The sequence below is a fragment of the Labeo rohita genome, unplaced genomic scaffold (genome assembly GCF_022985175.1).
Source record: "Labeo rohita strain BAU-BD-2019 unplaced genomic scaffold, IGBB_LRoh.1.0 scaffold_292, whole genome shotgun sequence".
NCBI classification, from domain to species: Eukaryota; Metazoa; Chordata; class Actinopteri; order Cypriniformes; family Cyprinidae; genus Labeo; species Labeo rohita.
The window spans coordinates 33,242-60,569 of NW_026129209.1; the positions used below are offsets into that span (position 1 = coordinate 33,242).

Consider the following 27,328-nt stretch of genomic DNA (forward strand, 5'->3'; position numbering starts at 1 on the left):
GGCACGCGGACCTGAAGCGGCATTATTATTCTGGCGCGGCTGCCGCGCGTCGGACGCCTCTGTTTACACAGTCGCTTCACAGACAGCTTGCTAGTAACGTTACCGAATTAGTTTGTGTTTTGCATTTTATCTTCCGTGTGTGTGTAAAACAGACAATAAAAGGTCAAAACTTACCTCATTTGGCAGAAAAGTCCACGAGGATGTACTTACTACACATTTTACAAGATTAGATGTTTGTCAGTGGTGCTCAGGATCTGCAAATCACCTTTAAGTCCTTAAAGGAGAAGTCCACTTCCAGAACAACAATTCACAAATAATTTACTCACCCCCTTGTCGTCCAAGATGTTCATGTCTTTTTGTCTTCAGTCGTAAAGAAATTATGGTTTTTGAGGAAAGCATTTTAGGATTTTTCTTCATATAATGGACTTCAATTGTGCAAAAGTAGTTTAAATGCAGCTTCAACAGGCTCTGATCCCAGCCGAGGAAGAAGGGTCTTTTCCAGCGAAAGGATTGGCCATTTTTTTTCGAAAAATAAAAATTTGTATACTTTTTAAGCACAAAAGCTCGTGTAGCACAGGTTCTGGCATGCGTGTTCACGACGTTACGTACTACTGAATCATGTCGAAAGGTCACACCGAATGTAGGCGGATCTACAGACCCAGTGTTTACAAAGCGAACGCGCAAAGACTAAGAAAGTGCAAGGAAGTGAAACGCTGTTTACAAATGAAAAGGTACAACGATGTCGGATGATTTTGAAGTTGTAGGAGAAAATAAGATGGAGTTTTTCACCATACTCTACCTTTTTTTATAGCTGGAGTACACAAACAATGAACTTAGATGTGATTAGTAGTAGTGATGGGGAGTTCGGATCATTTTACCGACTCAGACCTTTGAGTCTCATTCAGCAAAATTTCAGTCATTTTGTTAATTTTAGCAAAATCAGCATTACGTGACAGCCCCATAAGATGAACGAACGACTCGAAAAACCTGAAGACTCGAAACAGGTGAACTAATTCCAGTACAGAACCTAACAGGATGTTGTGCATGCGCGACTAAACGAATCACTCCCCGAGAAGACTCGTTCTTCGCGAGTCACATTAAAGATTTGTTCAAGAACGACCTGTGGACGCGCATCCGAGAGCCTGTGTTACGCGAGCTTTTGTGCTTAAAAAGTATACAAATTTTTATTTTTCGAAAAAAATGACCAATCGTTTCGCTAGATAAGACCCTCCTTCCTTGGCTGGGATCGTTTAGAGCCTTTTGAAGCTGCATTTAAACTACTTTTTTGAAGTTCAAAATCAGGGGCACAACTGAAGTCCATTATATGAAGAAAAATCCTAAAATGCTTTCCTCAAAAACCATAATTTCTTCACGACTGAAGACAGAAAGACATGAACATCTTGGATGACAAGGGGGTGAGTAAATTATTTGTGAATTGTTGTTCTGGAAGTGGACTTCTCCTTTAAGATCAAAAACAGACTTATTAATATTTATGCTAATTCTTTCTTTTTCTTATCATCCTTGAAATCCTCTTACAGGGGAGAAATTATTCCCATTTATATTTAACTTAATTAAACATTTAAAATACTCAAGGTAAATATTTATTTAAGCATGTAATGTTATCTCCCGTATTTTGAATTCTGTGGAATGTGTACACAAGTCCACATATTAAACAATTACATCCGGTATCATCCTTGTGACTTTTATATCCTTGACATCAAGTAAAGTATAAAAGCAGGGTTCTTTCTGGAACTTCACAAAATTTTCCTCTGAGTTTCTGAAAGCAACAATCTGAAAACCAAGGTGAGTTTCTAGCACAGAGACCTGCTGAATAACTTTGTCTTTAAAATACATTGAGAATCCACAGTGTGCAATATATGAGTGCAGACCATTAACTTTTGCTGCTTATTCATTTTCAGGTTCATCATGGCAATGCTGAGAAGTCTTCTGCTTCTTTTCACTGTGTTCTCCATGGGGAATGCAGATGGTAAACAAGACATTTATTTATATAAACACTCAATATTCCATTTAAAACTTGTTCTGCCAAACCTTTGGCATTTTATAGCTTTATGGAGAGGGATAGTAGGAAAAAATATAGTATTGTATTATTATATTATTTGCATAATAAGAGTAATAATGTGAATATTACAAGACTAACCTTTATACTGGATACAGTTGATAGAGTTGAAAAATGCCCCTATGGATGGACAAATTTTGGAGTCCGATGCTTCAGGTTCTTCTCTCAGCAGGTTAACTGGATCACAGCAGAGGTAAAGTGATTTTTGATTATTTTTAAAGTAAAAAATACTCTCTAAATAAACATTTCTCTAAATAAATTTGACAGAAAACTAATACTGAGTAAACAATGAATAAAAGAAGATTTTGTTGGACTAAAAAAGTAATTTACACTTTTTGCTAAAAAGACCATTTTGTATTGATAATAATTAAATAAAATTGTATCTTTAGAAAAACTGCCAAAGGCTGGACGCAAATCTCGCTTCTGTGCACAATAAACTGGAGAACGATTTTCTGATAAGTCTGTTGCCTTCTTCCACACTTTGTTGGATGGGTGCTCATGATGGTGAACAAGTAAGTTGTGCGGCCTAAAGTGACTTATTACTAAGTTTCTAATAAAGATGGTTGAACTTCTTCAAAGGCAAACTAAATGACCTTCTTTACTGAGTCTGAGTGCAGTAGTGCACTCTTATAATAACTGTCTTTGCTCTTTAGGATGGACAGTGGCTGTGGAATGATGGAACTCCCAATGACTACACCAACTGGTGCCCTGGGGAACCTAACAATTCCGGTTCACCTGAGAACTGTGGAGAGATCAATTTTTCCTGTAAGAATGCAGTGTGTTTTTTTACTTTAAATATTTATCATTATATATTTTCACGTCAGAGAGCAACATAAAATGGCTCATTTTCTAACACTACTGTAATGATTTAAATAACTTATTTCATATTTACACTCCACAGCTAAACGTTGCTGGAATGATGAAAAATGTTCAACCTTAATGGGCTATCTTTGTGCTAAAGACCTGTGAGATCATATGCAGTCATCCTGCTCCACAGTTATTTTGATTGTACATTTACATTTTCCAATCTTATCTTTACAAAATGTTCTGAACTTTAGTTTCTTCTCACTGACACTTTCCTCAAATCAATAAAAGCATTAAAGCAAACCTTGTGTGTTGTGGTGTTAAATCAAAATCATGTCTAATATTGTTGTGAGAATAGGGTTATTAGAATGGTATTACAGGCATTAAGTGATGTGTTTGTTTGTTTGTTTGTTTGTTTTGCTATGTAGCTACAAAAAGACAATTGATATTTTGCAATTCTAATGCAATTCTCAGTCATAGACAAAAGAAAAAAAGTTTGGTTCATTTTAAAACATATTTAAATAGGTACACCCTATATGTTATTATTATAGCTCAGGGGTGGCGAGCTCCGGTCCTGGAGAGCCGCAGGCCTGCAGAGTTCAGCTCCAACCCTAAAACACACCTGCCTGTAGCTTCCTAGTAATCCTTCAGACCTTGATTAGCTTGTTCAGGTGTGTTTGATCAGGATTAAAGCAGAACTCTGCAGGGCTGTGGCTCTCCAGGACCGACGTTCGCCACCCGTTATTGCTTATTGAGGATGCACGTCAGAAAAGAATTTGTGACAATACATGACAACACTTTTAAGTTACTACACTAAAAATTATTTCATGAGTGTTGATTCATTTGTAATTAATTACTGATCATAAGCTTTATCTACAGTGGCAATAGCTACTCTTCACATAATGAACACTGTTTACACAGAAGCAATGTTATTATGATTCAGTCATTGTTTAGTCTGTCTTCTCCAAAGTAGTGATTTAACAGCATAAATCTTTCAAACTCTTTATTCCAATATGGAGAATAAAGCAACATAATCGACCTAAACCTGAAAAAGTTTCAGTTCACTTTTCCTGTGTTATTTTATGGTTTACTCACAATATTATCCAAATAAAATTCCCTTAATAACAACATAATGGACCCTACAGATATATAACAATTATGGACATCAAGCGTTTGTAATAAACAAATGTTTGCTGCCATACTTAGTTCAGATCATTTTACTGACTCGGGCCTTTGAGTCTCGTTCAGCAAAATGAACTAATCTTTTTTTCCGAGTCATTTTGTTAATATTAGCAAAATCAGCATTATGTGACAGCCCCATTAGATGAACGAACGACTCGAAAAACCTGAAGACTCGAAACAGGTGAACTAATTCCAGTACAGAACTTAACAGGATGTTGCGTATGCGCGACTGAATGAATCACTCCCCGAGACGACTCGTTCTTCGCGAGTCACATTAAAGATTCGTTCAAGAACGACCCGTGGACGCGCATCCGAGAGCCTGTGCTACGCAAGCTTTTGTGCTTAAAAAGTATACACATTTTTATTTTTCGAAAAAAATGACCGATTGTTTTGCTAGATAAGACCCTCCTTCCTTGGCTGGGATCATTTAGAGCCTTTTGAAGCTGCATTTAAACTACTTTTTTGAAGTTCAAAATCGGGGGCACAATTGAAGTCCATTATATGACGAAAAATCCTGAAATGTTTTCCTCAAAAACCATAATTTCTTTACGACTGAAGACAATTCAATTCAATTCAATTCAATTCAAATTTTTTGTATAGCGCTTTTCACGATACATATCGTTGCAAAGCAACTTCACACCAAATTGACATTTTTACAATATATGTAGTAGTAGCTTGATGTACATATGGCAGAGATGTGTGGTAAAGATCAATCAAATGACATAATCAAACAGACAAAGAACACTATAAATTAGTAGCAGAATTCGGTAGTGCTGTATGTTGTTTCAGGGTTGGTATGATCTGAAGTCCTCTGTGGGGTTGGCATCATCTCTTCTTAAGTGTTCTGGTCCAGACTGGAGCTTGTGAATTCCTAGTTACCATGGGATGTCAATCCCATGGGAAAAACAGAGAACAAATAGGAACATAATTAGCATAGCTGCTGTTCAAGAAAGATTTGTTAAACCAGAGCTAAAAGATTAATAATGAACATTTGATCAGATATAACTGCAGGAAAAGTTTATGAGATGCATTATTTGAATGCTTGGCTAAAAAGATGTGTCTTTGATTTAGATTTAAACAGAGAGAGTGTGTCTGAACCCCGAACGTTATCAGGAAGGCTGTTCCAGAGTTTGGGTGCCAAATGTGAAAAAGCTCTACCTCCTTTAGTGGACTTTGCTATCCTAGGTACTACCAACAGTCCAGAGTTTTGTGACCTTAGGGAGCATGATGGATTGTAGCGTGGTAGAAGACTAGTTAGGTACGCAGGAGCTAAACTGACATGTGGCCCACTTTACCTGCAATCACCCTACGTGATATATTTGAAAAATTTGCCTCTAACACTAGCATTTTCTTTTCTTTTTCTATTCTTTTAAATTGTTTTATTTTTATTTAAAAAAAACCCTCTAATATTCCCTATTCTTTTTCCATTCTATCCACTTGTTTTCTTTTTGTTTATTAACTGAGACTAACTAAAACTTGTCAGCAGCACTTACATATTGTTTCTCTTTTGTTGGTTTTGTTTGCTTCTATTTGTAAGTCGCTTTGGATAAATTCATCTGTTAAATAACTAAATGTAAATTTCTATTTTTAAGTCTACGATACTAATGCTATCACTGATATAAGATGCCATTTAATATTTAACATACAAAGACAATCAGTAAATAGATTTTAGAAAGCAAATGATGCCACAGCAGTAAATAAACAAAAAGGTTTCTTCAAACAACCATAGATTTGTTCTGTGTAATCATGCCACCACAACTTAAATTGCATGAATAAAATAAGAGCCTGAGTTTCTTGCACTGCATTAGCACTTTATTATAAAATGTGTCTGAACTGTTGCTCAGCTAATATTTGAAGAGCAGAATACATTTGTTGCCATCATAGAAGCAGACCTTATACACTGTAAAAAATGATTTATTGACACAACTTGACTTAGTCAAGTCATTTTGTTGTATTGACTTGTTGTTTTTGTTGTTTGTTTAGCAAACACTAGCTGTTAAGTTCACTCAACTTATATGTAGTTGTTGAAATAACTTGCAGTAAATTGAGCCAACTTACTGTATCATTTAAAGAGCATGTCTTGAACTTTCTGCATCAGAAACGGGTAACATGTTTGTATTGTTTTTTGGTCCAATAAGTAGTATCTCTGTCTTATCTGAATTTAATAGCAGAAAATTATTGGTCATCCAATCTTTTACATTTTTAACACACTCTGTTAACTTCGATAATTCAGAAGTTTCATCTGGTCTTGTTGAGATATATAGTTGAGTATCATCAGCATAACAATGGAAACTAATCCCGTGTTTTTTAATAATATTACTGAGGGGCAGCATGTGTAGCGGTGTAGAAGTGTTATAATTCATCAAACTTTATTTTGTTACTTTAAGAAAACTTTTGGTTCTCAACCAAGTGCAGAAAGAAAGGCAGTAAGGGGTGGACCATCATTTCATTATAGGGGAGCAGTTGGGAGTATATATACTACATATGCAGAATGGAAATTGCAACTGTTTTACACAGCAATTAGTCTTGGTGTCAATCAAATATTCTAATTACTGCATGTGCTTGTTAAGAGAAGTGTTTCATGTTCTTCCGTGTTAACGATGTGGAATACCCCCTTACCTTGATCAATGGTATATCCTCCTGGTGCTGCACTCTTCAGTCTGCGTGAAACATTCTGAAGAGAGGTATGTGTCCCTGTTAATGAAAAACTCAAACAATTTCCTAAAGCATATTAAACAGAAGTTACAATGGAATCAGAACGAGATACATTGATTGTGAAACAAGTACAAAGACATTTGTTGTAAGGCTGTCCCATTTTATGCTTGCTGTAAACACCCAAGAAAAGGCACTGGTGTTTGTACTTATTTGATGTTGGTCCTGGACGTGCCAGGTGTCCGCTACACATGTATATTGAAAATAGTAGAGGATCTAGAACAGATCCTTGTGGCACTCCATACTTTACTGGTGATAACTGAGATGACTCCCCATTTAAATAAACAAAGTGGTAGCGATCAGACAGGTAAGATTTAAACCATCTTAAAGCCTGCCCTTGGATACCTGCATAATTTTGTAGTTGATCTATTAGTATGTCATGATCTATAGTGTCGAACGCAGCACTAAGATCAAGTAAAACTAGCAATGAGATGCAGCCTTGGTCTGACGCAAGAAGCAAGTCATTAGTGATTTTAACAAGTGCAGTTTCTGTGCTGTGATGGGGCCTGAAACCTGATTGAAATTCTTCATAGATATCATTTATTTCCAAGATTGAGCACAGTTGAGCAGATACAACTTTCTCTAAAATTTTAGACATAAATGGAAGATTAGAAATGGGTCTGTAATTTGCCAGTTCACTAGGGTCTAGTTGTGGTTTCTTAATAAGAGGCTTAATAATCGCCAACTTGAATGGTTTAGGGATGTGACCTAAAGATAACGATGAGTTGATAATATTGAGAAGCAGTTCTTCTGCCACAGGTAACAATTCTTTTAGTAATATAGTGGGTACGGGATCTAATAGGCATGTTGCTGGTTTAGACACAGTGATGAGTTTATTTAACTCTTCCTGTCCTATAAGACATAAAGACATGAACATCTTGGATGACAAGGGGGTGAGTAAATTGTTTGTAAATTGTTGTTCTGGAAGTGGACTTCTCCTTAATGTGTTTAGAGAACATAGACAGAAAAACATTTTTATTATTTATTTCATATTGGTACCATTTTAAACGTTTCTCCTACAAATCTTTTTGCCTATTTGTTGTTGCTTGTGTGTGTGTTTTTTTAATCAATATTCTGATTTCAAGAATTCATTAAATTTAATGCCAACACAACATTTCACATTTTCACTTTTTAGTTGTTTGGAATTTAACACATGAATTTAGATGTGGATTTACACTTGATTTATTTTACTCATAACCTTTGTTAAATGTGTTGTTAAATATGTTTGTCTGACAATATGTGTTAATAAATAATAAATGTTAATAATTTGATGAATAAGAGATGGCCTACTTTCCCTGAAAAGGAGTATGTGACCTCAGAATGTTTATTGGTATATATCTTGCAAATAACACTTTACATGAACTGTATTCAAACTGAAATATTATACCTGGACCTTAAAGTTAACAAAAGTAATAAAGAAAGGAAAAGAAAAAACATCTAGGTATCTAAACTACACGTTTTACAAAAAGTGGCCCACTTTACCTGCAATCACCCTACGTGATATATTTGAAAAATTTGCCTCTAACACTAGCATTTTCTTTTCTTTTTCTATTCTTTTAAATTGTTTTATTTTTATTTAAAAAAAACCCTCTAATATTCCCTATTCTTTTTCCATTCTATCCACTTGTTTTCTTTTTGTTTATTAACTGAGACTAACTAAAACTTGTCAGCAGCACTTACATATTGTTTCTCTTTTGTTGGTTTTGTTTGCTTCTATTTGTAAGTCGCTTTGGATAAATTCATCTGTTAAATAACTAAATGTAAATTTCTATTTTTAAGTCTACGATACTAATGCTATCACTGATATAAGATGCCATTTAATATTTAACATACAAAGACAATCAGTAAATAGATTTTAGAAAGCAAATGATGCCACAGCAGTAAATAAACAAAAAGGTTTCTTCAAACAACCATAGATTTGTTCTGTGTAATCATGCCACCACAACTTAAATTGCATGAATAAAATAAGAGCCTGAGTTTCTTGCACTGCATTAGCACTTTATTATAAAATGTGTCTGAACTGTTGCTCAGCTAATATTTGAAGAGCAGAATACATTTGTTGCCATCATAGAAGCAGACCTTATACACTGTAAAAAATGATTTATTGACACAACTTGACTTAGTCAAGTCATTTTGTTGTATTGACTTGTTGTTTTTGTTGTTTGTTTAGCAAACACTAGCTGTTAAGTTCACTCAACTTATATGTAGTTGTTGAAATAACTTGCAGTAAATTGAGCCAACTTACTGTATCATTTAAAGAGCATGTTGTAGAAAATCAGATTTCATCCATGGCTCCTATCATGCATTGCGGCATGAATAAATTATGAGCTGAACTGTCTTTGTAATTTCTTTTATTCTTACTATTTTCTTTTGTTTTTGTTGTTTTTATGTGACTTTTTAGTAGCTTGTTTTGTGATGTTCAGAGTTGAACTGGTTATTATACGCTGATTCTTGATGTCTGTGCACCTAAACAAAGAGACTTTTTCAGAGAGTTTATTTTTTTTTAAATCACAACAGTTTGTAAGAAATTCTGCTAAAACGTATAAAAAAGACAGGATCTTTTGTTGTGGAATCACAAGACTGACATTAATTGTTCAAGATAATCTTTATTTGACTTCAGTCACTGAATTTGTTTAGAGCCTAATCTCTGGAGACTGGCTTGCTGCCATTTATGACCAGGAATTGTTGGCCCATAATGCTATTATCAGATGTAACCAAACTTATATAGACCAATTTGGATTGGACGTCACAGTTACGTCACTTGCAGCTGCACACGCGTTGTGGTGTCAGAAAAACACTGCTGACAAGTAGAGGGAAACAGGAAAAATCCATGGAATAAGAGAAGAAATGTATTGTTGTGCCTTTGGATGTCAGAATCGGAATGCAAATCATTTGTATAGAATATTGTCGCCAAAGACACAATTTGAAGCTAAACGCAGACGTTTAAATGGACAGATTAATGGAGGAAACCTGCTATGATTATTCCACTTTTAAAGCATAAATTTGATTAAACAAATTGTCTACATAATATTCACATATGCAGTTCATATGTATTGTATTAGCCTTACAGTAACAGCATGAAATACAATTTAAACCTGTAATATTTTACATAACATTTACCTACTTTATCTGACAATTCTGACTTTTTTTTCTCGCAAATTAAAGTTTATATCTCCTAGTGTGGGATATTATCTCATCAATCTGAGCCAAAAGAAAACAGAGAATGATGAGTTGATTTTATAATCTCGGAATTGCGAGAATGAAGTCAGAATTTTGAAATATACACTCTTAAAAATAAAGGTGCTTTAAAAGATTCTTCACAGAGATGCCATATAAGAAACATTTTTGGTTCCCAAAAGAACCATTCAGTCAAAGGTTTTTTAACTTTGTTTGGGAGTCACGCTCTGCTTCTTCGCCTTGAAATGTAAATCTTTGTTTTTTCAGGAAAATCATTGTAAAATATTTTTGTTCAATAATATTTTTTGATTATTATTTAGAATTTTGAGGGGATTTTATGACAGTATGCAATATTTATATAATTTAAATGAACTATTTTTTCCCATTAGAATTAATGTGATTTAAATATTTCACACATGCTAGCATAACCAAATTTGCAGGTTTTAGTTGCCATATCAACACTATATAGAGAAAAAAGTGCGCCAAAATTCAAAAGCCTTTTGAAGATATGGCTGAATATTTATTTTACCATAGTAAAAGTACATTTCTGGCTGAAGTATTTTTTTTTTCATTTCAGTTTTTAGTATTAATTTAAAATTAGACAAATCTGTTTTTTTTTTTATCTCCAATCTGTTATTTATCAGTTTAGATAGCTCATCAATGGTTCGCTGGACCTAGCAGAAGACAATAACCGGTTTTAAAGTTCAGTCGCGCAGACGGGGAAAGTTGTAACACTGCGTTACAATGTGCCCCGCTGTATTAAACTATGCTATTCTATGACATTAGTGTGTCATTTACACTGTTTACTTATATGGGTTTTAATGAGAAACCACAAGAAACAGGTGCGAACAAGTACGAATTAAACACAAGAAAAAAAGAAAGACAAAGAGACAAAGAAAGAGAGAGAATTTGAATTTTAACAAAACCTTTAATACAAAAAACTCTCCTATTCACAATACATTCCTACAACATAGTAAAAGAGACTCACAAAGTAAATGTAAACATCAATTCACCCTCAAAAACTAAGCACAAAGCCTTATTACAACACCAAATACATTCAAATGTGACAAAATCATCAAAAGACTTATAATAAAAAAAAAAAAAAAAATCAACCATAACTCTTGATTTCACTAAGTTAGAAAACATAGCTACTATATTCTGATTTACATTTTGTTCTATTTTCTTTTTCCTACTTACATAAATGGCCAGTTTTGCTTGGCCTAGAACAAAATTCAGAAGTTGACAAACAAATCTTTTTTTCTCACATATTTGAACCCCAAAATAAATATCTCCAGAGAAAAAGTCTCATTACAACTCCTAAAAACATTGCTTATAACTAAAAACAAAGGTTGCAACCTACTACAGCTAGTAAAAGTATGAAAAATTGTTTCTCTATTAGAACAAAAAGGACATACAGAAGCAACCTCAGGGTTTAAAACTGAGATAAAAGCATTAACTGCGATAGCACCATGAAGAATTCTCCATTGCAGATCACCTGTTCTCTTGGTCAACGGTGGTTTATATAAGGATCTCCGGTTCACTCAGGTTTTGTACTTTCATCTAGTTTAAAAAAAAATCACACCAGGGAGTATCAACTTTTCCATTTAAAACCTTTTTGCTAAAAACCAAAACACAAAACCTGTACAAAGATTTACTAGTACTAGAAAAAAAAATCTTTACACAGAGAAGCAACACCATCAATCAAAGGAGAAATAATTCCTTCAGTATTTATAGACAAAAACAAGCAAGGAAAGGAGTCCTTTGGATTAGAAATAAAGGAACCTTCATAGTACTCTGTTAACAAGTCCATTTCAGTTGGTTTAAGAGCAGCTTGCCATTTCATCAGCAACTGTGTAGCCAAACGAATAGACCTGATTCCCAAGTGTTGAGCTAAAGCTGCTTCATTCTTAAAATCTGGCCCTACAATATTCAGCAGCTGTCTCAGAGTAATAGTATTATGATCAATTAGCAACTTTCTCAGTCCAGGAAAAAAGGAGCTGTCCGTTAAGTCCAACCGAGGACTTAGCTAACCGAGGACTATTAGCTAAAACTTAAGAGAGCAGATCAAGGGCTCCTCTAGCAACCAGTGAAGAGAATTTAAGTCTTCCGGTCGTTGAACAACAAAGAGGCTCCAAACCTTAAAAATGTTCTTATAAAAAATTGGCAATGTAGAGGTATCAAGTTTTAGGGGATCCAGCAAAAAAAAGTGCTTTGTCCAGCCCCAACCGTGCAAAACTCCGTGAAACCAGGGATGAAACAGCACGCCAGCTAAAATTTGAAGGTCCATCCAACAGTCTTTGCACAAACTCCAAACGAAAGGTTGCAATCCTGCTTTGGAGATGTACTGTCCACCTTTGGAGTCCCTGACCACCTTCCTCCTTAGGCAAAAACAATATATTTTGTGAGACCCAATGGAATTTACCCCAAAAAAAGTCCACCAGGACAGCCTGAATTTTTGAAAGCAACTGCAAAGGAGGATCTACACAGGCAAACTTATGCCATAAGGAAGATGCTCTGTATGACAATTTTGGGGACAAAAACTTCCATTTTTCTAGACAACCTTTGACTTTTTCAAATAGACCTTCCCAGTTTTTCTGTACTATTGTCTCAACACCTAAAAAGACCCCCAGATATTTAAAACCTTCTTTCCCCCAATGTAAACCAGCAGGAAGTCTTGGTTTTCCACTTTTCCAGCTTCCTAACAACAGTGCTTCACTTTTATTCCAATTTACATTAGCAGAAGATAAAACCTTGAATTTACCAAGCAATTCAGATAAAACCTGTACATCACATTGCTTACTAATCATAACTACTATATCATCAGCATATGCTGACAATAAGAGATTACCATCACAATTTGGCAAAGCTATACCATGAAGTTTCACTCTTATTTGCTGTAATAACGGCTCTATGGCCAAAGAGTAGAGCATACCAGAGAGTGAACACCCCTGTCTAATGCCTCTACAAGCTCTAAAAGGAGCACATAAACCGCCGTTCACCTTGAGAATACTCAGAACGTTACTATAGAGAACCTTTACCTGATCTATGAAATTTCTACAAAAACCAAAGGATTCTAAAACTCTCCATAAATAAACATGCTCAACACGATCAAAGGCTTTCTCTTGATCCAATGATATAAACCACAGTCTAAATTTAACATCTTAGAGACATCAAGAAGATCTTTAATCAGGGAAACATTATCAAAAATTGACATACCAGGGACACAGTATGTCTGGTCAGGATGTATAACTTGGTCCATGACCCCTGCCAGCCGATTAGCTAAAACTGTAGAGAGCAGCTTGTAGTCACTACACAGGAGGGAGACTGGCCGCCAGCACTTGATATCCGTCAGGTTACCCTTTTTGGGTAGGAGAGTCAAGACTGCCCTGCGGCAACTCAACGGCAGCAGCCCTCCGCCTAAACTGTCATTCAGTACTCAGGCAAGTCTTCTCCAAGCTCTGACCAAAAAGACTTATAAAAGTCAACAGGCAGACCATCGATCCCTGGTGCTTTGCCCAGCTCAATATTTTGAAGGGCTTTACACAGTTCCTCCGTAGTCAAGGCACCTGAAATTTTTGTATTAACTTCCTCCGACACTTGAGGATGATTATCAAAAAATCACTGTCATCCCTATAATCTGGACCCAGTTCAATTTTGTATAAAGACTCATAAAAAGTGACTGCTCTCTTACGAATGTCTATGAGGTCAGTTAATAAAGCTCCAGATTCCGAACGTAAGGCATGAATGACTCTGTCCTGTCCATTCTTCCTTTCCAAACTGAGAAAAAACCTTGACGGTATATCCATCTCATTTACACTTAAAAACCGAGACCTGACCAGAGCACCCTGTGCTTTAACCCCTAATAGGTCAGATAACTGAGTCTTCTTATTTTTTATAAGAGACTCCACATCACTCTGGTTTCCAGGCAAGTGAACCAATTCTTGCAACTTTAAAAGATCAGTCTCTAAGGTGTTTAAAATCAGGGTTACCTCTCTAGTGACGTTCAGAGAGTACTGTTGACAAAACTGTTTTATCTGGACTTTCCCAAAATCCCACCATTGCTGCAGTGTTCTAAAAGAGTTTTTTGTAGTTTTAAAAACATCCCAAAATCTTTTAAAGCTTTCTTTAAAACACTTATCAGCCAATAAAGCAGTATTTAAATGCCAGTAAGCACTTCTTGGCTTAATAGAGTTTAAAAAGATACAGCACTGCACCATACTATGATCTGAAAGACATGATGTAATAAAACAACCCTTAACTATGCTACCATGATGTTTAAAGACATAAAACCTATCTAATCTTGCCAAAGAAACCATGTTATCACGAACATGAGTCCAAGTGCATTGTTTCTGATCTCCATTAAGCTGTCTCCAAATATCGACGAGTTCATGTGTTTTTGTGAGCTGAACAAGACGTTGACGTGAAGGTAAGTGGGGTGTGATTCCTATCCAAGTTGGACTCTGTGCAATTAAAATCACCACCCAAAAATAAATAATCATCATCACTAACATTTTGTAAAACAGAGAACAAAGTATTAAGAAATAACATTCTTTGAACAGCTGAGGTTGGTATGTACACACAAATAAAAACAAATACAACATTTTCAAAAGAAGCTCTTACTTTCAAAAGTCTCCCTTTGATTACCTCTTCAACCTGATAAGAGTGAGGGCTGAAACTCTTAGCAAAAAGAATAGCAACCCCACCACTACGTGAAGTATTATGACTTAAAACAGCAATCCCATTCCATTCAACTGCCCAATCAGCAGCATTATTAAAATCAGTATGTGTCTCTTGTAACAGAGTGACATCAATTTTTTTCGGATGGATTATTTCAAATAGTTCAGCTCTTTTGTGCATATCTCTGGCACGATTCAAATTCAAGGTAGTGTAACGGGTCCCAAGCAAGGGGAATCCGCTCTGCGTTGTGTTGATGTCACCCAATAAAGAACTTTAGACCACTCACTGCTTGGCACCGTCTTTATTTTCTGCCTGCATAAATGGGGAACACGTTGAAAACATGAATTTTGTGACTCTCCTCATTAACAACACTGTTTAATGTCTCGATTAACCACAAGACAACCTTCTCTCTGCTCAGAAGGAAGTGAACTGAGCGAGCGATGCGTGCGCGCGAACAAGTATATACTCTTAAAGTGACAATGCACTTTCTGAACAAATCTTGAAAATCATATACATCTTAACTCAGAACAATAAAATAATATATAACAATATGAAATAACTAAATTACATTACTCAATAGAAGAAAGGGGGATTTTGAGTGAAAATAATACAACCAAAATAACTCTGTTACATTCACCCCTCCTTATTTTCACCAAAATCTTTCAATGTACCATAAAGACATTCTTAATTAACACACATTTCTGGCACAAGTGAATCGCAAATCTAATCCACGCAACCAACATAGAAGTTACCTCAATTTCAAGGTTTAGGAAAATAAGAGATTGATCAAGTCTCATATTCTCTTTAAGTTAAGTATGTGACGCCTAATACGCCACACCACACTTGGCTCTATTAAACTTGACATTTGTCACAAACATTGTCAGTACATCAGATTACTAAGACTTTGAAATCAATTCTCAATTTAAACATCTTGAACTCTTGAAACTGGTATCTGCACCATAGATTCAATCAATCTGTTTACAGATTTAACTATTCTCCCAACTCTTGTTCTAATAGGTTTAACAAGATCAGCATGAGCATGTGCATCAGGCTTCAGCAATGAATCACTGCAGACTAAGTCAGGAGAGGGAGGTAAGTTTTGTGCAATTTCATCTGAATGTTGTGCATGTCTTTCATTTGTAGACAATTCATTGGCAGCACCAGGAGATGGAGTGATGTCTGCATTCACTGTGTCTACCACATCTGACTGATGAGAGGGTTCTAAGTCACCAGGTAGAGTCATGTGAGCCACAGGACTGAGTTCCGGTTCACAGACAGGAAGTTCATCTGAATAATCAAAAGAAGACTGAATGAACTCTCAGTGGACGAAACAGTTGACATCTCTACATTTGTGTCATACAAGTCCGGTCTCTCGGGCTCACTTGGTGTTGTCACCTGATCCACTCCATTCTGATCAGACTCCACAAAGATCAACGGTTGATCAGGTTCACTGGAACTTGGCTCTTCATCAATACCAGGAATTGGCAAGAAATTCACTTCCAGCAGAAGATTCCTATGCACAACTTTAGTGCGGCCTGTTGCATCCCTTATCTTATAAACATGGATGTCAGGATTCACTTCAACAACACTGAACACTGCGTCTTCCCATTTGTCGGCCAACTTCCTTTTGCCTCGTTCTGATTTATTAGCGACCAATACTCGATCTCCCACTGACAAGTGAGTGCCTTTAACACGCTTGTTGTACTGATGAGCTTGATGTTGTTGCTCGACAGAGGAATGCTTCTGAGCAATATGCATAGCATTTTTCAAACAGGACAATAAAGACTTGGCATAAGAGTCATAATCGGCAACTTCAGGGTTATCAAGTACTTGGTTGAACATGATGTCAACTGGAAGTCTGGGTATGCGGCCGAACATCAGAAAGAAGGGTGCATAACCTGTGGTTTCATGAATGGTCGCATTGTAGGCAAATGTGAGGGTTTGGATCTGCTGTGGCCATTGGTGTTTTGCTTTCAAGGGAAGTGATCTAAGCATGTTACCCAATGTTCTATTAAAACGCTCCGTGCCACCATTGCCCATTGGGTGGTAAGCTGTTGTGTGAGATTTCGCAACACCAGCTAGACGAAGAAGCTCGGCTATGAGGTTACTCTCGAAATTGGTGCCCTGGTCAGAGTGTATTCGTTCTGGAAACCCGTAGATACAAAACACATTGTCCCAAAGCTTTCTTGCAACTTGCTTTGCTGTTTGATTGGTGCAAGGGAATGCGTGAGCAAGTTTGGTGAAGTGGTCAGTAACTACGAGGACATCCACCGAACACTGTTTACTATCTTCTGCTGACCAGAAATCAATGCACACCAACTCCATCGGGGCTGAGCTCTTGATGCTCTCCAAAGGGGCACGAGCAGCAGGTTCAGGTGTCTTTACAAAGACACACCTTTGACAGCATTTCACATATTCCCTGATATTCTTTTCCATATCAGGCCAATAAAAACGTTGTCTTGCAAGTGAAAGAGTACGGTCCTGCCCTTGATGGCCTGCGAGGTCATGAATACCAGACAGAGCTTTGTTCTTCAGACTACCAGGCAGCACGTACTGGAATCTTTTCTTCTTAGACAAAGGATCTTTCGTCACTCTGTACATTACATCATCTCTAACTTCCAACTTATTCCACTGTTTTAACAGTCTCAGCACTTGAGCACTGGCACCATGTCTTTCTCTTCTCTATGGATGTCTCCGTTTAATCAAGAATGATAACACTTTGGATATTGTCAGATCTTCCTGTTGGCTCTCCTTAAGCTCCTGGGCAGAGAACACTGGTAAAGTTTCCTGGCAACCTGATATCTTCTGAACATGGTGGACTAAATGAAGGGCTCTGGACTCTGCTCCATCTGTCCAACTGCAGTGAGACTGACAAAGAGCTCTGATTTCTTCCATGTTGTAGTCAGCACTTTTTGAAAGACACTTCATGGGCTGATTCGGCTGAACTTGGCTACTGACCCTGAAAACATCATGGACAGAATCTTCGCCCACACCATTGGCCTCCCGCATTAAGGAAGAATACGGCTCACTCAACAGTCTCCGTCCAATTGGCTCAACAAAGGGGTCACGACTCAAGGTGTCTGCAACAACATTTGCTTTTCCGGGCAAGTGTTTCAAGTCAAAAGTGTATGCCGCAAGTTTTGAAACCCATCTCAACTCATATGCATCAAGTTTTGGCTTAGTTAGGAGGTATGTGAGAGGGTTATTATCTGTCCAGATGGTAAATTTGTGGCCTTTCAGCCAATGGCTGAACTTCTCACATACACTCCACTTTAGAGCCATAAATTCGAGTCTGTGAGCAGGATATCTGCGCTGCGATGTACTGAGGGTCTTGCTTGCGAAAGCAATGGGTCTGGCTCGGAGTTCTCCTTTTGGCACTTGCAACAGTACAGCCCCTAGCCCGTCCAATGAGGCATCAACAGAAAGAATGAAGGGCTCATTGAAGTCAGGATGAGCAAGCATGACACACTCCAGTAAAGCAGCCTTAAGTTTGTCAAAAGCGACCTGACACTCTGTAGTCCAATCCGAAGGGGCAAGTTTACGGTAGGTGCCTTGAAATTTCCTGTCCTTGGACAACTTTCCTCTTCTTTTCTGTCCGGCTGTAAGACTGAAAAGAGGTTTAGAGACAGATGAGCAGTTGGGAATAAAGTGTTGGTAATAGAATACCATGCCAAGGAAAGACTTTATCCTTTTGACAGATGGTGTGCAGCCATCATTGTCCATTAGATCCTGTGCTGTTATCCTTGTGATGACCTCCACCTTTGCTGGATCAACAGACACACCTCCACTGTCAATGATATGACCAAGGAATCTTACTTGTCTTTAAAGAAAATGACATTTTTTAGGGGAAAGTTTCAGATTGTTGTCCCTCAGCCTCTGAAACACTGTACGCAGCCTGGACAGAGCCTCACTTTCAGATGGTGCAAAAACGAGAAGATCGTCAAGGTAGCACAAAAGCTTTGAAAAATTCAAGTCTCCGAAAATCCCAAGCATCATCCTCATGAAGGAGGCTGGACTATTACAAAGCCCCTGCGGCATTCGATTATATTCATGAAGGCCTAGAGGTGTAGTGAAAACTGTATATTTCTTGTCCTCTTCTTTCATCGGAATATTATAAAACCCTGATGTGAGGTCCATTGTGCTGAAGAAGCAATTTCCTCCAAGCGCAGCAAGACAGTCAGCCTGGTGAGGCAAGGGGTGTGCATCTTTTATGGTTCTGGCATTTAACCACCTGAAGTCTGTGCAAATACGCAATCCACCATCCTTCTTCCACACCATCACTAATGGTGATGCGTACTCACTTGAAGACTTCCTGATGATACCTTTTTCTTCCATGTCAGTGAGAACTTAATTTTTCATAGTGGGCAGGAGGCACTCGCCTATAAGGCAAGCGGAAGGGTCGATCATCTGTCAGTCGTATGCGGTGCACATATCCTATGGCTTCACCACAATCCAATGGATGCTTGGAGAAGATGTCTTGATAGTCAGCTAGTAACTGGGTTAGTTTAGATTTACAATCATCACTGATCTGACTCCAGTTGATGTCAATATCCCCAAGACCTAGGTTAAACAGATTTTTGTCAATGTGAGTAACTGCAGAGGAGTTACGTGAATCATCTGGCTTGCTTTCCACTGGAGTAACGTGCAGACCCTGAAAAATCTCAAAATCTTCAGATGCAATACACGGAAACACATCAGCCATTTTGCTGTTCCTTTTCAATGTGACCACTTTATTTGTCGGATTCACAACTGTCATAGGCACCCATCTGTCACCCCAGAGTGGCGTAACTAGACGACCAACCAGAATATCTCGGGGCATAGCTTTAGAATTGGTCGGCTCAACAATCACTGTGCTGCCAGGTGACATGGGCACATTAGGTGGCAAACGGCCCCAGACCAAATGTTCATGCTCTGGCAAAAGTACCACTGCCTGAGTGAGTTTGACAGTGCCTATTTTATCAGGGACAGTTTCTCCTTTCCAACGTTCAACACCTGTAAACATTGACAAGAACCGCTGAATGTCTCCATCAAACTTATTGTCAGGTCTAGAAGCAATGTCCCAATAATCACTGTTTTTCTTCAATTCATGAATCAAGTGTTTGATGATATTAGAGCCCAGAATAAGATCATCACGTTGGCCGGGCACGACCAAACAAGGGACAACACACTGAATGCCAAAGAACTGGATCTCCAAATCATAGAAACCCTCAGGCTGGGTTTGCTGACCTCCACAGCCGACCAAGACAATGTTTTCTTCCGAGCGCTTCTTTACAGGCAAGACGCCAGCAGATCCAATTTTCTCCACAGCATTTTTGCTGATTGTACATGCCATAGAACCAGAATCAATCATTCCGTTAAGTTGAACATGGCCATTGACACACACAGGAACATAGAAAAGGCTACTGAAGGCTTCAACTTTTTGACTAGATTGTACAACTATTTTGGTCCCCTCAGGAGCACTATTACAGTTTTTCTCATAGAGCTGGGCAAGATCGTATTCTTCATGAAGGAATTTTGCATCCGTACCCACATCACCCCTTCCATGATGTGGGCTGTCTAGTTTAACTGGTGAGGTGGTCTGCTAGCCTCACTGTTCAAATGATGTTGGTGATGATCAGCTCGCTGAGGGCAGTCCTTTTTCCAATGCCCAGGAGTTAAACACTTCAGACATCTGTTATCCTGTCTACAATGTGACACTGTTGAATGATCCAAAGATCTACAAACCCTGCATGGTTTGCGGTAAGTCTGAAACGTTGTAGCTTGATGATGAGGGCTAGCTTGGAATTGGGTCTGCTGAGTGACGAGACGGTCCAATAGACTCACTAGGCTTTTCATACAATCAGTGTCACTGCCAGACTGTGTCATGGGAGAAGGAGAAACAGACAAGGCGGGGTTAGGTGCAGCTGTCTCAACAACATTTGGACTCTGAGTGCAAACTCTACGCTCAGTTGTATTCAAGCTGTGTGAATTAGCGAAGGTCTGAGCTTTCCTCTCTTGCATATGTTCATCTAGTCTCTCCTGTATCTCACAAGCTGACCATTTCTCTGCTGATTTGAATTTGAAGACATTAGAAAGAGACTGATCTGGGCAATGCTTGATAAACATCATACTGATCTCATGACTCGGATCACAAATGCGCCGACCTTGTCTCTCCAAGCATTCTTTTGCCACATCCATTGTCTTGTTCAGCCTGATCCAATACTCCATTGCATCTTCGTACGGCATCGGTAAAGTATTGTAAAAATCGGCTAGGGGCATACTAGAGTAGGTGATTGTGCTGAAATGCTGTTTTAAAATGTCAAAGATCAAGTGCGGGTCACTGGTGCAGTCAACAGATGTGTAATTACGCAATTTAATTCTCACTACATCACCTGCTTTCCCCATTAGCCTATCCAATATTTCTTGTGACTGCTCATGAATTGGAATAGCACGTTTCCTCAGATATAAGGACATGAGATTTTCCCACTCTTGTACAGTAAGTTTATCTGAGCCATCACCCCTGAATATTGGTGGCTCTTTTACATCTGACTGCATCACTAGTTTGACATTAGACAGTGTCATCTCAGTTGGCTGTTCAGAATTACTACCGTGTTTACTTTTATCAGATCGTAGCTGAGCGGTAATGGACTGTCCCAATTTTTCAGCTATTTCATTGATGAGTAAACTCAAATCTGGATTTTGGTTAACTGGACTTGCCATGGCACGATCAACATATCTTGTGGAAGTCAGAACAGGTGTATCGAATGCTCTGCTAGTGGACACTGGCATTCTCGGTTCAGAAGGTATTCTGAAAAGACCCCTTCCCCTACCAAACTGGTTACTTTGGTCAAACACCTCATTGTCATTCATCTCTTCAGCAAAGCTACTAATACCCTCTGCCATGTTTCTGTATTGTAACAATCAGTTAACTTAAAATCTAGAACAATAAACAAACTGAAATATTGTTCGGAGCAGCATAAGTCGATGACAGTAATCAGTCAGCTAATGGATTGTTTGAAAGTCTGAATTCAAGTTGATGATGTGTCTTCTGAGAGAAAAAAAATATAGTCCACTTCACTTCATATAAAACAGTCCTTCTGTCTTTGAAAAATACCTAAAACCAGTCACTGCAGCTTCCCACGGCGAACGAACAGGTGTCGATCTTCAAATGGATCCTTAAAAGGTCACGGCACCATTGTAACGGGTCCCAAGCAAGGGGAATCCGCTCTGCGTTGTGTTGATGTCACCCAATAAAGAACTTTAGACCACTCACTGCTTGGCACTGTCTTTATTTTCTGCCTGCATAAATGGGAAATACGTTGAAAACATGCATTTTGTGAATCTCTTCATTAAACCGTTTAATGTCTCGATTAACCATGAGACAACCATCTCTCTGCTCAGAAGGAAGTGAACTGAGCGAACGATGCGTGCGCGCGAACAAGTATATACTCTTAAAGTGACAATGCACTTTCTGAACAAATCTTGAAAATCATATACATCTTAACTCAGAACAATAAAATAATATATAACAATATGAAATAACTAAATTACATTACTCAATAGAAGAAAGGGGGATTTTGAGTGAAAATAATACAACCAAAATACCTTTTATCTGCTCGTTGTAATTGGGATAATGAGGGAATAACACACACCTGGCCATGGAACAGCTAAGAAGCCAAATGTCCCATTACTTTTGGTCCCTTAACAAGTGGGAGGCACATATGCAAACTGTTGTAATTCCTACACCATTCACCTGATTTGGATGTAAATACCCTCAAATTAAAGCTGACAGTCTGCAGTCTTCGTTTCATTTCAAATCCATTGTGGTGGTGTATAGAGCCAAAAAAGGTTAGAATTGTGTCGATGTCCCAATATTTATGGACCTGACTGTATATGTGGCTAAACTGTGAATTATTTATCATTGGTTTGGCACAAAATACATCCAATAACTGCATCTTTAAAATTATTCTTTTCTTACTTAGACACAAACACCACCAAATAAGAAGATATTTTACAAAAGAAAACTGTATAATCCTGCCTGTTGCCAGTGTTTATTAGGTTTGTGTTTAGTAAGTGATGAACTGTGTTTTTTTGTTGGGTGCTAGGGTTTTGGAAGAATGGTTTGATTTGAGACATGAAGGAAGTGTTTTGGTAGTTTTACTGTATTTTGAATGTGAAGTTAACTACCAAGTTGAAAGTTGGTTTACTCGTCTATCCTGCTATGAGTGATCTCAGATCTCTTGTGCTTCAAGGGGAGATCTAATCTCTCTGTAGCACAGGCCATAACCTCCAGCAGCTCCTCGTATGCTGAGCAGGCAGGCCAAGAGGACTCAACAATCTCTTCGACTTCATCCACCATCTCCTGCTCTCCTGAGCTGACTGCTAAAAGCACTGTCTGCTGGATCGGGTGATGTCAAAGATAAAAAAAATATGTTTTTGGGTGTTTTATGAGTGACAAAATATGTTTCTTGCTACCTTTGCTGGTGTTGTGGAAGAATGAGCTGATCTGAAACACGGATGAAGTGTTTTGGTTATTTTTGTGCATTTTGGTTGTGAAATTTAACCGCTGTGCAAAGCTGAAAGTTGGTGAAGAGAAATGTGTTTTTTTGAAAAAGTACTTTCTTTCTTATAATCTCATGCAAGTATTATAAATAAATAAATGAAATAAGGGATTACAATGTGCTTTGTGGTTGACTCAAGCTAAAGATAGCAGGTGTCTCCCATGAAGATCACTGTCCTAAACTGTGAGTGTATGTGTGTGTTTGCTACATAGTGGGGACCAAATGTCCCCACAAGGATAGTAAAGCCTGAAATTTTTGACATTGTGGGGACCGGCCTGTGGTTTTCTGTGAGGGCTAGGTTTAGGGTTGGGTTAGGGGATAGACAATATCATTTGGTCAGTATAAAATCTATAGAAGTCTATGGAAAGACCCCACAATTCACAAAAACAAACATGAGTGTGTGTGTGTGTGCTGCTATCAGCTGTGTTCTGCTGCTGGTGACATCATCTGATCTCAGAGGAAGTGTCACTTTGCATTTTTTAAACAACATTTTCGGCTGTATAAATTGGAATAAATAAAAATAATTTTGCTGTAAAATTTTTAATCTTAATAAACCTTTTACGCAACTGGACATCAATGAATAACTAAATTACATCATGCATTTTTTTATGACTCACCCAGTCGCTCCAGTTCTACAGTTGTATTGGCTGAAAGTCCTCCAGCAAACACATGACACATGTAAACTCCTATATCCTCAGTTCTGACACTCTTCAGTCTGAGAGAGAAGTTTCCTTTGGGGATTTCAGCAGTGAAGAACTCAACTCTGTCTCTGTATCGCTCAACTGATGCCTCTGGTGAAGCCTCATTGTTTTGGTACAGCAGAACCATAATATCTTCATCTTCATCTGTTTTCATCCACGAAACTTCAAAGTCTTCAGGTGTGATGTGAGAATCTACAGAGCAGCTCAGAGTGACGTCTTCACCCACAGACGCAGATATGGAGTGACTCAATCCTAAAACGCTTAAACGCTCTGAAAGAATAAACAGTGTTAATATACATTTATTAATGAGTTTCTGTAAAATCATAGTGAAAATGAAGGAACTTATGTGTTCAGTACTCACCAACATCAACTTTTATTTCAACCACCGTTTCTCCAGTCTCTTCCTGACTCTGAACTGTACATGTGTATTGTCCCTCATCTTCAGCTTTCAGATTGTCCAGCCGGAGGGAGAAGTTTCCATGTTGAATCTCTTCAGTAAAGAAATGAGCTCTGTCCTGATAATCCTCCTGTTGGACCCCTGTTTGAGTCTCACCATCTTGAAACAGATGAATTAAAGTGTCTGGGTCTGTTCTCTTCCATTCCACCTCCAGATCCTCCACTGATAAAAGTTGATCAACAGAACAGGGCAAAACCACTGAAGATCCCAGAGGAGCAACCAGAGGACCAGAGGGACCTTTTACAATCAAACCTGAGACAGAGAAATGAAATAAAGATTGTTTTATAGTTTCTCCAATCATAAATGGATTCATACTAACACAGAGCATTATAACTGACATGAACAAGTATTTCTATACAGTAGGTGCATTCAGGGATATCGCTAGGGCACGACCCCAAATGTTGTTTTTGGTTTCTAGATATTTAAATATATATCACTGACAGCCCCATGATTTTGGTGTTTACATTTGCTGCACTCTTATTGCATCACAAAATTTATTCTTGGTTAATATGTAAAATCAGAAGGTTTTTTTTTTTTTTTTTGTTAACTTTTTTAAATTTTCATTTCATTTTCAAGCTTCAGTATTTGATCATTTGTTTTACATTAATCATACTGTGATGATAGAGGAGAGGTAAGAAACTATTTCTTTGTGTTTATCTCATCCACTACCTTAAACATTGTTCTTTTAGATGCAAAATGAATGTAAAGATGGATTCAGTCCTAAATGGTTTTAAATCAATTGCTCAATGAGTGTGTCTTCAAAGAAACAAATGACTATGATTATTAACCCTCTGGGGTCTGAGGGTGTTTTGGGGCCCTGGAGAAGTTTTGACATGCTCTCACATTTGTGCTTTTTTCAGTATCTTAAAAACATATTAATGGCTAAAGTTGGATTATATTGTAATCAGCACAAACTGGGCTACAATAATATGCAAGCAACATTAATGTACATGTTTGTGTTTTTGAGAAAACAACGTTTATGCGTGGTTAGTGAAAAACTAAAATCTTTAAGTCACTGAAATAAGGCCATGAAACACATTCAGAACATTTGCTCACTAGACTTTTGAGAACTGCATGTGGTTGTCTAGAGTTTTTTCTACCAAATGATGTGAAAATCATCTCATTCACGCGTTTACAGAAAACAATATATTGACTTAAATTTTCTAAAACATGTTTTGTGACTGAAAGGGAATATGCGAGGGAGTGACAACGACCATGAATATTTAGTGATTCACACAAAAGAGACAAAAGGCCCTCCTCTAATGGCCCATCAATGAGACTGTGACTGTCAGGTAGAAACAATGAGAGATTCAGAGAATGGAGTTTTATACTATTTGTATTTTATTTACAACACCGTATCATCAAAACATACATAATGAAGATCAAAAGCACATTATTGACTACACTGATCTAACCATAGAGACGTGAACAGACTTTGTGTCATTCCTGAAAACTGTTTTCTGAATTCTGTTCAACAAGTGAAACAAGTGAAACAAGTAAATTATACCTGATATTTAAGTGATTGCTGCTTCTTTCCATGGATTTAAGAAACAAAACTCATCATCAGTAGTTCAGGAAATTGTTCTACAATAAAAAAAAAAAAATCAGTGTAGTTGAACATCTGATGTGGGTACAGTACTCTTCATGTGGCATTCATCTGTGGTGCAGGAATCAGATCACTAGAAAAAAAAAAAACAAAAAAAAAAAACATCTGTAAGCATGTTAATATCAGGAGCACCTGTAATATATACATATAATATGATTCTGTAGTCATAGACTCACACATGCTTTATACTGTCTTTAAAAAATGGCATTTTATATCTGAGAAACTAATTATTACTGTTTAGCACGTTAAACATCTATTCATTAACATAGTATTAATACTAAACTAATATTATCCTATTGTTATACGATAAATAAAATAAATAAATAAATAAATAAATAAATAAATGTGATGTTATAGTCATAAACAAGCATGCTTTGTATGTCTTATACAATACAAAGCCATTTTATGTCTGGGAAACGAATGTATTATTGTTAAGCACGTCATAAACATCTATTCGTTAACAGAGTATATGACAGTAGTTTGGTCTAAACAATCTTAGACTCTTTCATTCAGTGTTACAGTGTAAACACTACTACTTTTATATCGCGTCATTTTTATTTTATAGAACATTAAAAACAGCCTGGCGTCGTCAAACATTTCGACGCAATGAAATGAAACATACTTCATAACGTTTCACTTGATTACACGTAGTCAGGAATTATAGTTTGGAAAAAATCTAACTACTATAATGTGTACAAGTTATATCACAGTAACACAACAACTAACGTAAGTAGGCTAATAAAAGAAAGACTTACTCTTTCGGTGGATCTCCCCGTGCGTCGCATCGCGCTCTTCCTCTGAGGGAAATATAAATCTTTCTCCTCACAGCGCTTCTTCTTCCAGTAACAAGATGAAGTAGCCGAGATGAACACTGAAGTGAATCTCCCGCTTTGTTTCCGTTGATGTGGGCGGTTCGCCGCGCGCGCCTCCACGTGGCTGATTATAATAACAAACCGAAAGCAGCTCGTGGGCGTGATCAAATTAAAAATAATTAGGTCTGACGAGAAAGTCTGGACATGGGGTTGGTTTCATACAGATTACTTTAACACATGATATTTGTTTTCGATAAGACTTACTTCATTTAAAAGTAGACATATCAGGCTTTCTACAGATATGTCTCTCATGTCTCTGTGTGGAGTATTCGCTGAGTTTTAGTTCATTTTAGTGACGCATTTCTTAATGACGATCACAGACAACAACGCAGCAGACTGCACACCCTGATTGTTTGCTTTATTTCACAAAACCACAGAGTGTTGTTGTTACTATGAGTGTACACAAATAAAAGTGAATTCCTTACAGATTCCATTGATGTATGTATCTTATCTGTACGATCAGAAATGACGGAGAAATTGAAGTTCGTTTTGGCGTTATCAGAAAAACGGCCACAAACCGCGC

At 37.5% G+C, this 27,328-nt stretch overlaps 2 protein-coding genes across 2 annotated transcripts in view; one reads left to right on the forward strand and one right to left on the reverse strand.

Moving 5' to 3' along the window:
* Window positions 1-1,746: 1,746 nt before the first annotated feature.
* Window positions 1,747-3,179, forward strand: LOC127160140 (ladderlectin-like). The gene is made up of 6 exons (XM_051102793.1): window positions 1,747-1,803; window positions 1,920-1,987; window positions 2,176-2,270; window positions 2,467-2,589; window positions 2,731-2,842; window positions 2,979-3,179. Exons 2-6 carry the CDS (start codon window positions 1,927-1,929, stop codon window positions 3,044-3,046), a joined length of 459 nt encoding a protein of 152 aa, XP_050958750.1. The 5' UTR covers window positions 1,747-1,803; window positions 1,920-1,926; the 3' UTR covers window positions 3,047-3,179.
* A 19,632-nt stretch (window positions 3,180-22,811) lies between these two features.
* The window catches only part of LOC127160138 (ICOS ligand-like), a 5,528-nt gene continuing 1,011 nt past the window's right edge, over window positions 22,812-27,328 (reverse strand). Inside the window, exons 2-4 of the mRNA XM_051102791.1 lie at window positions 24,232-24,579; window positions 23,787-24,140; window positions 22,812-22,987 (exon numbers count right to left, since the gene is read on the reverse strand). Coding sequence (XP_050958748.1) covers window positions 22,812-22,987; window positions 23,787-24,140; window positions 24,232-24,579 — 878 coding nt within the window. The remainder of the gene's footprint in view (window positions 22,988-23,786; window positions 24,141-24,231; window positions 24,580-27,328) is intronic.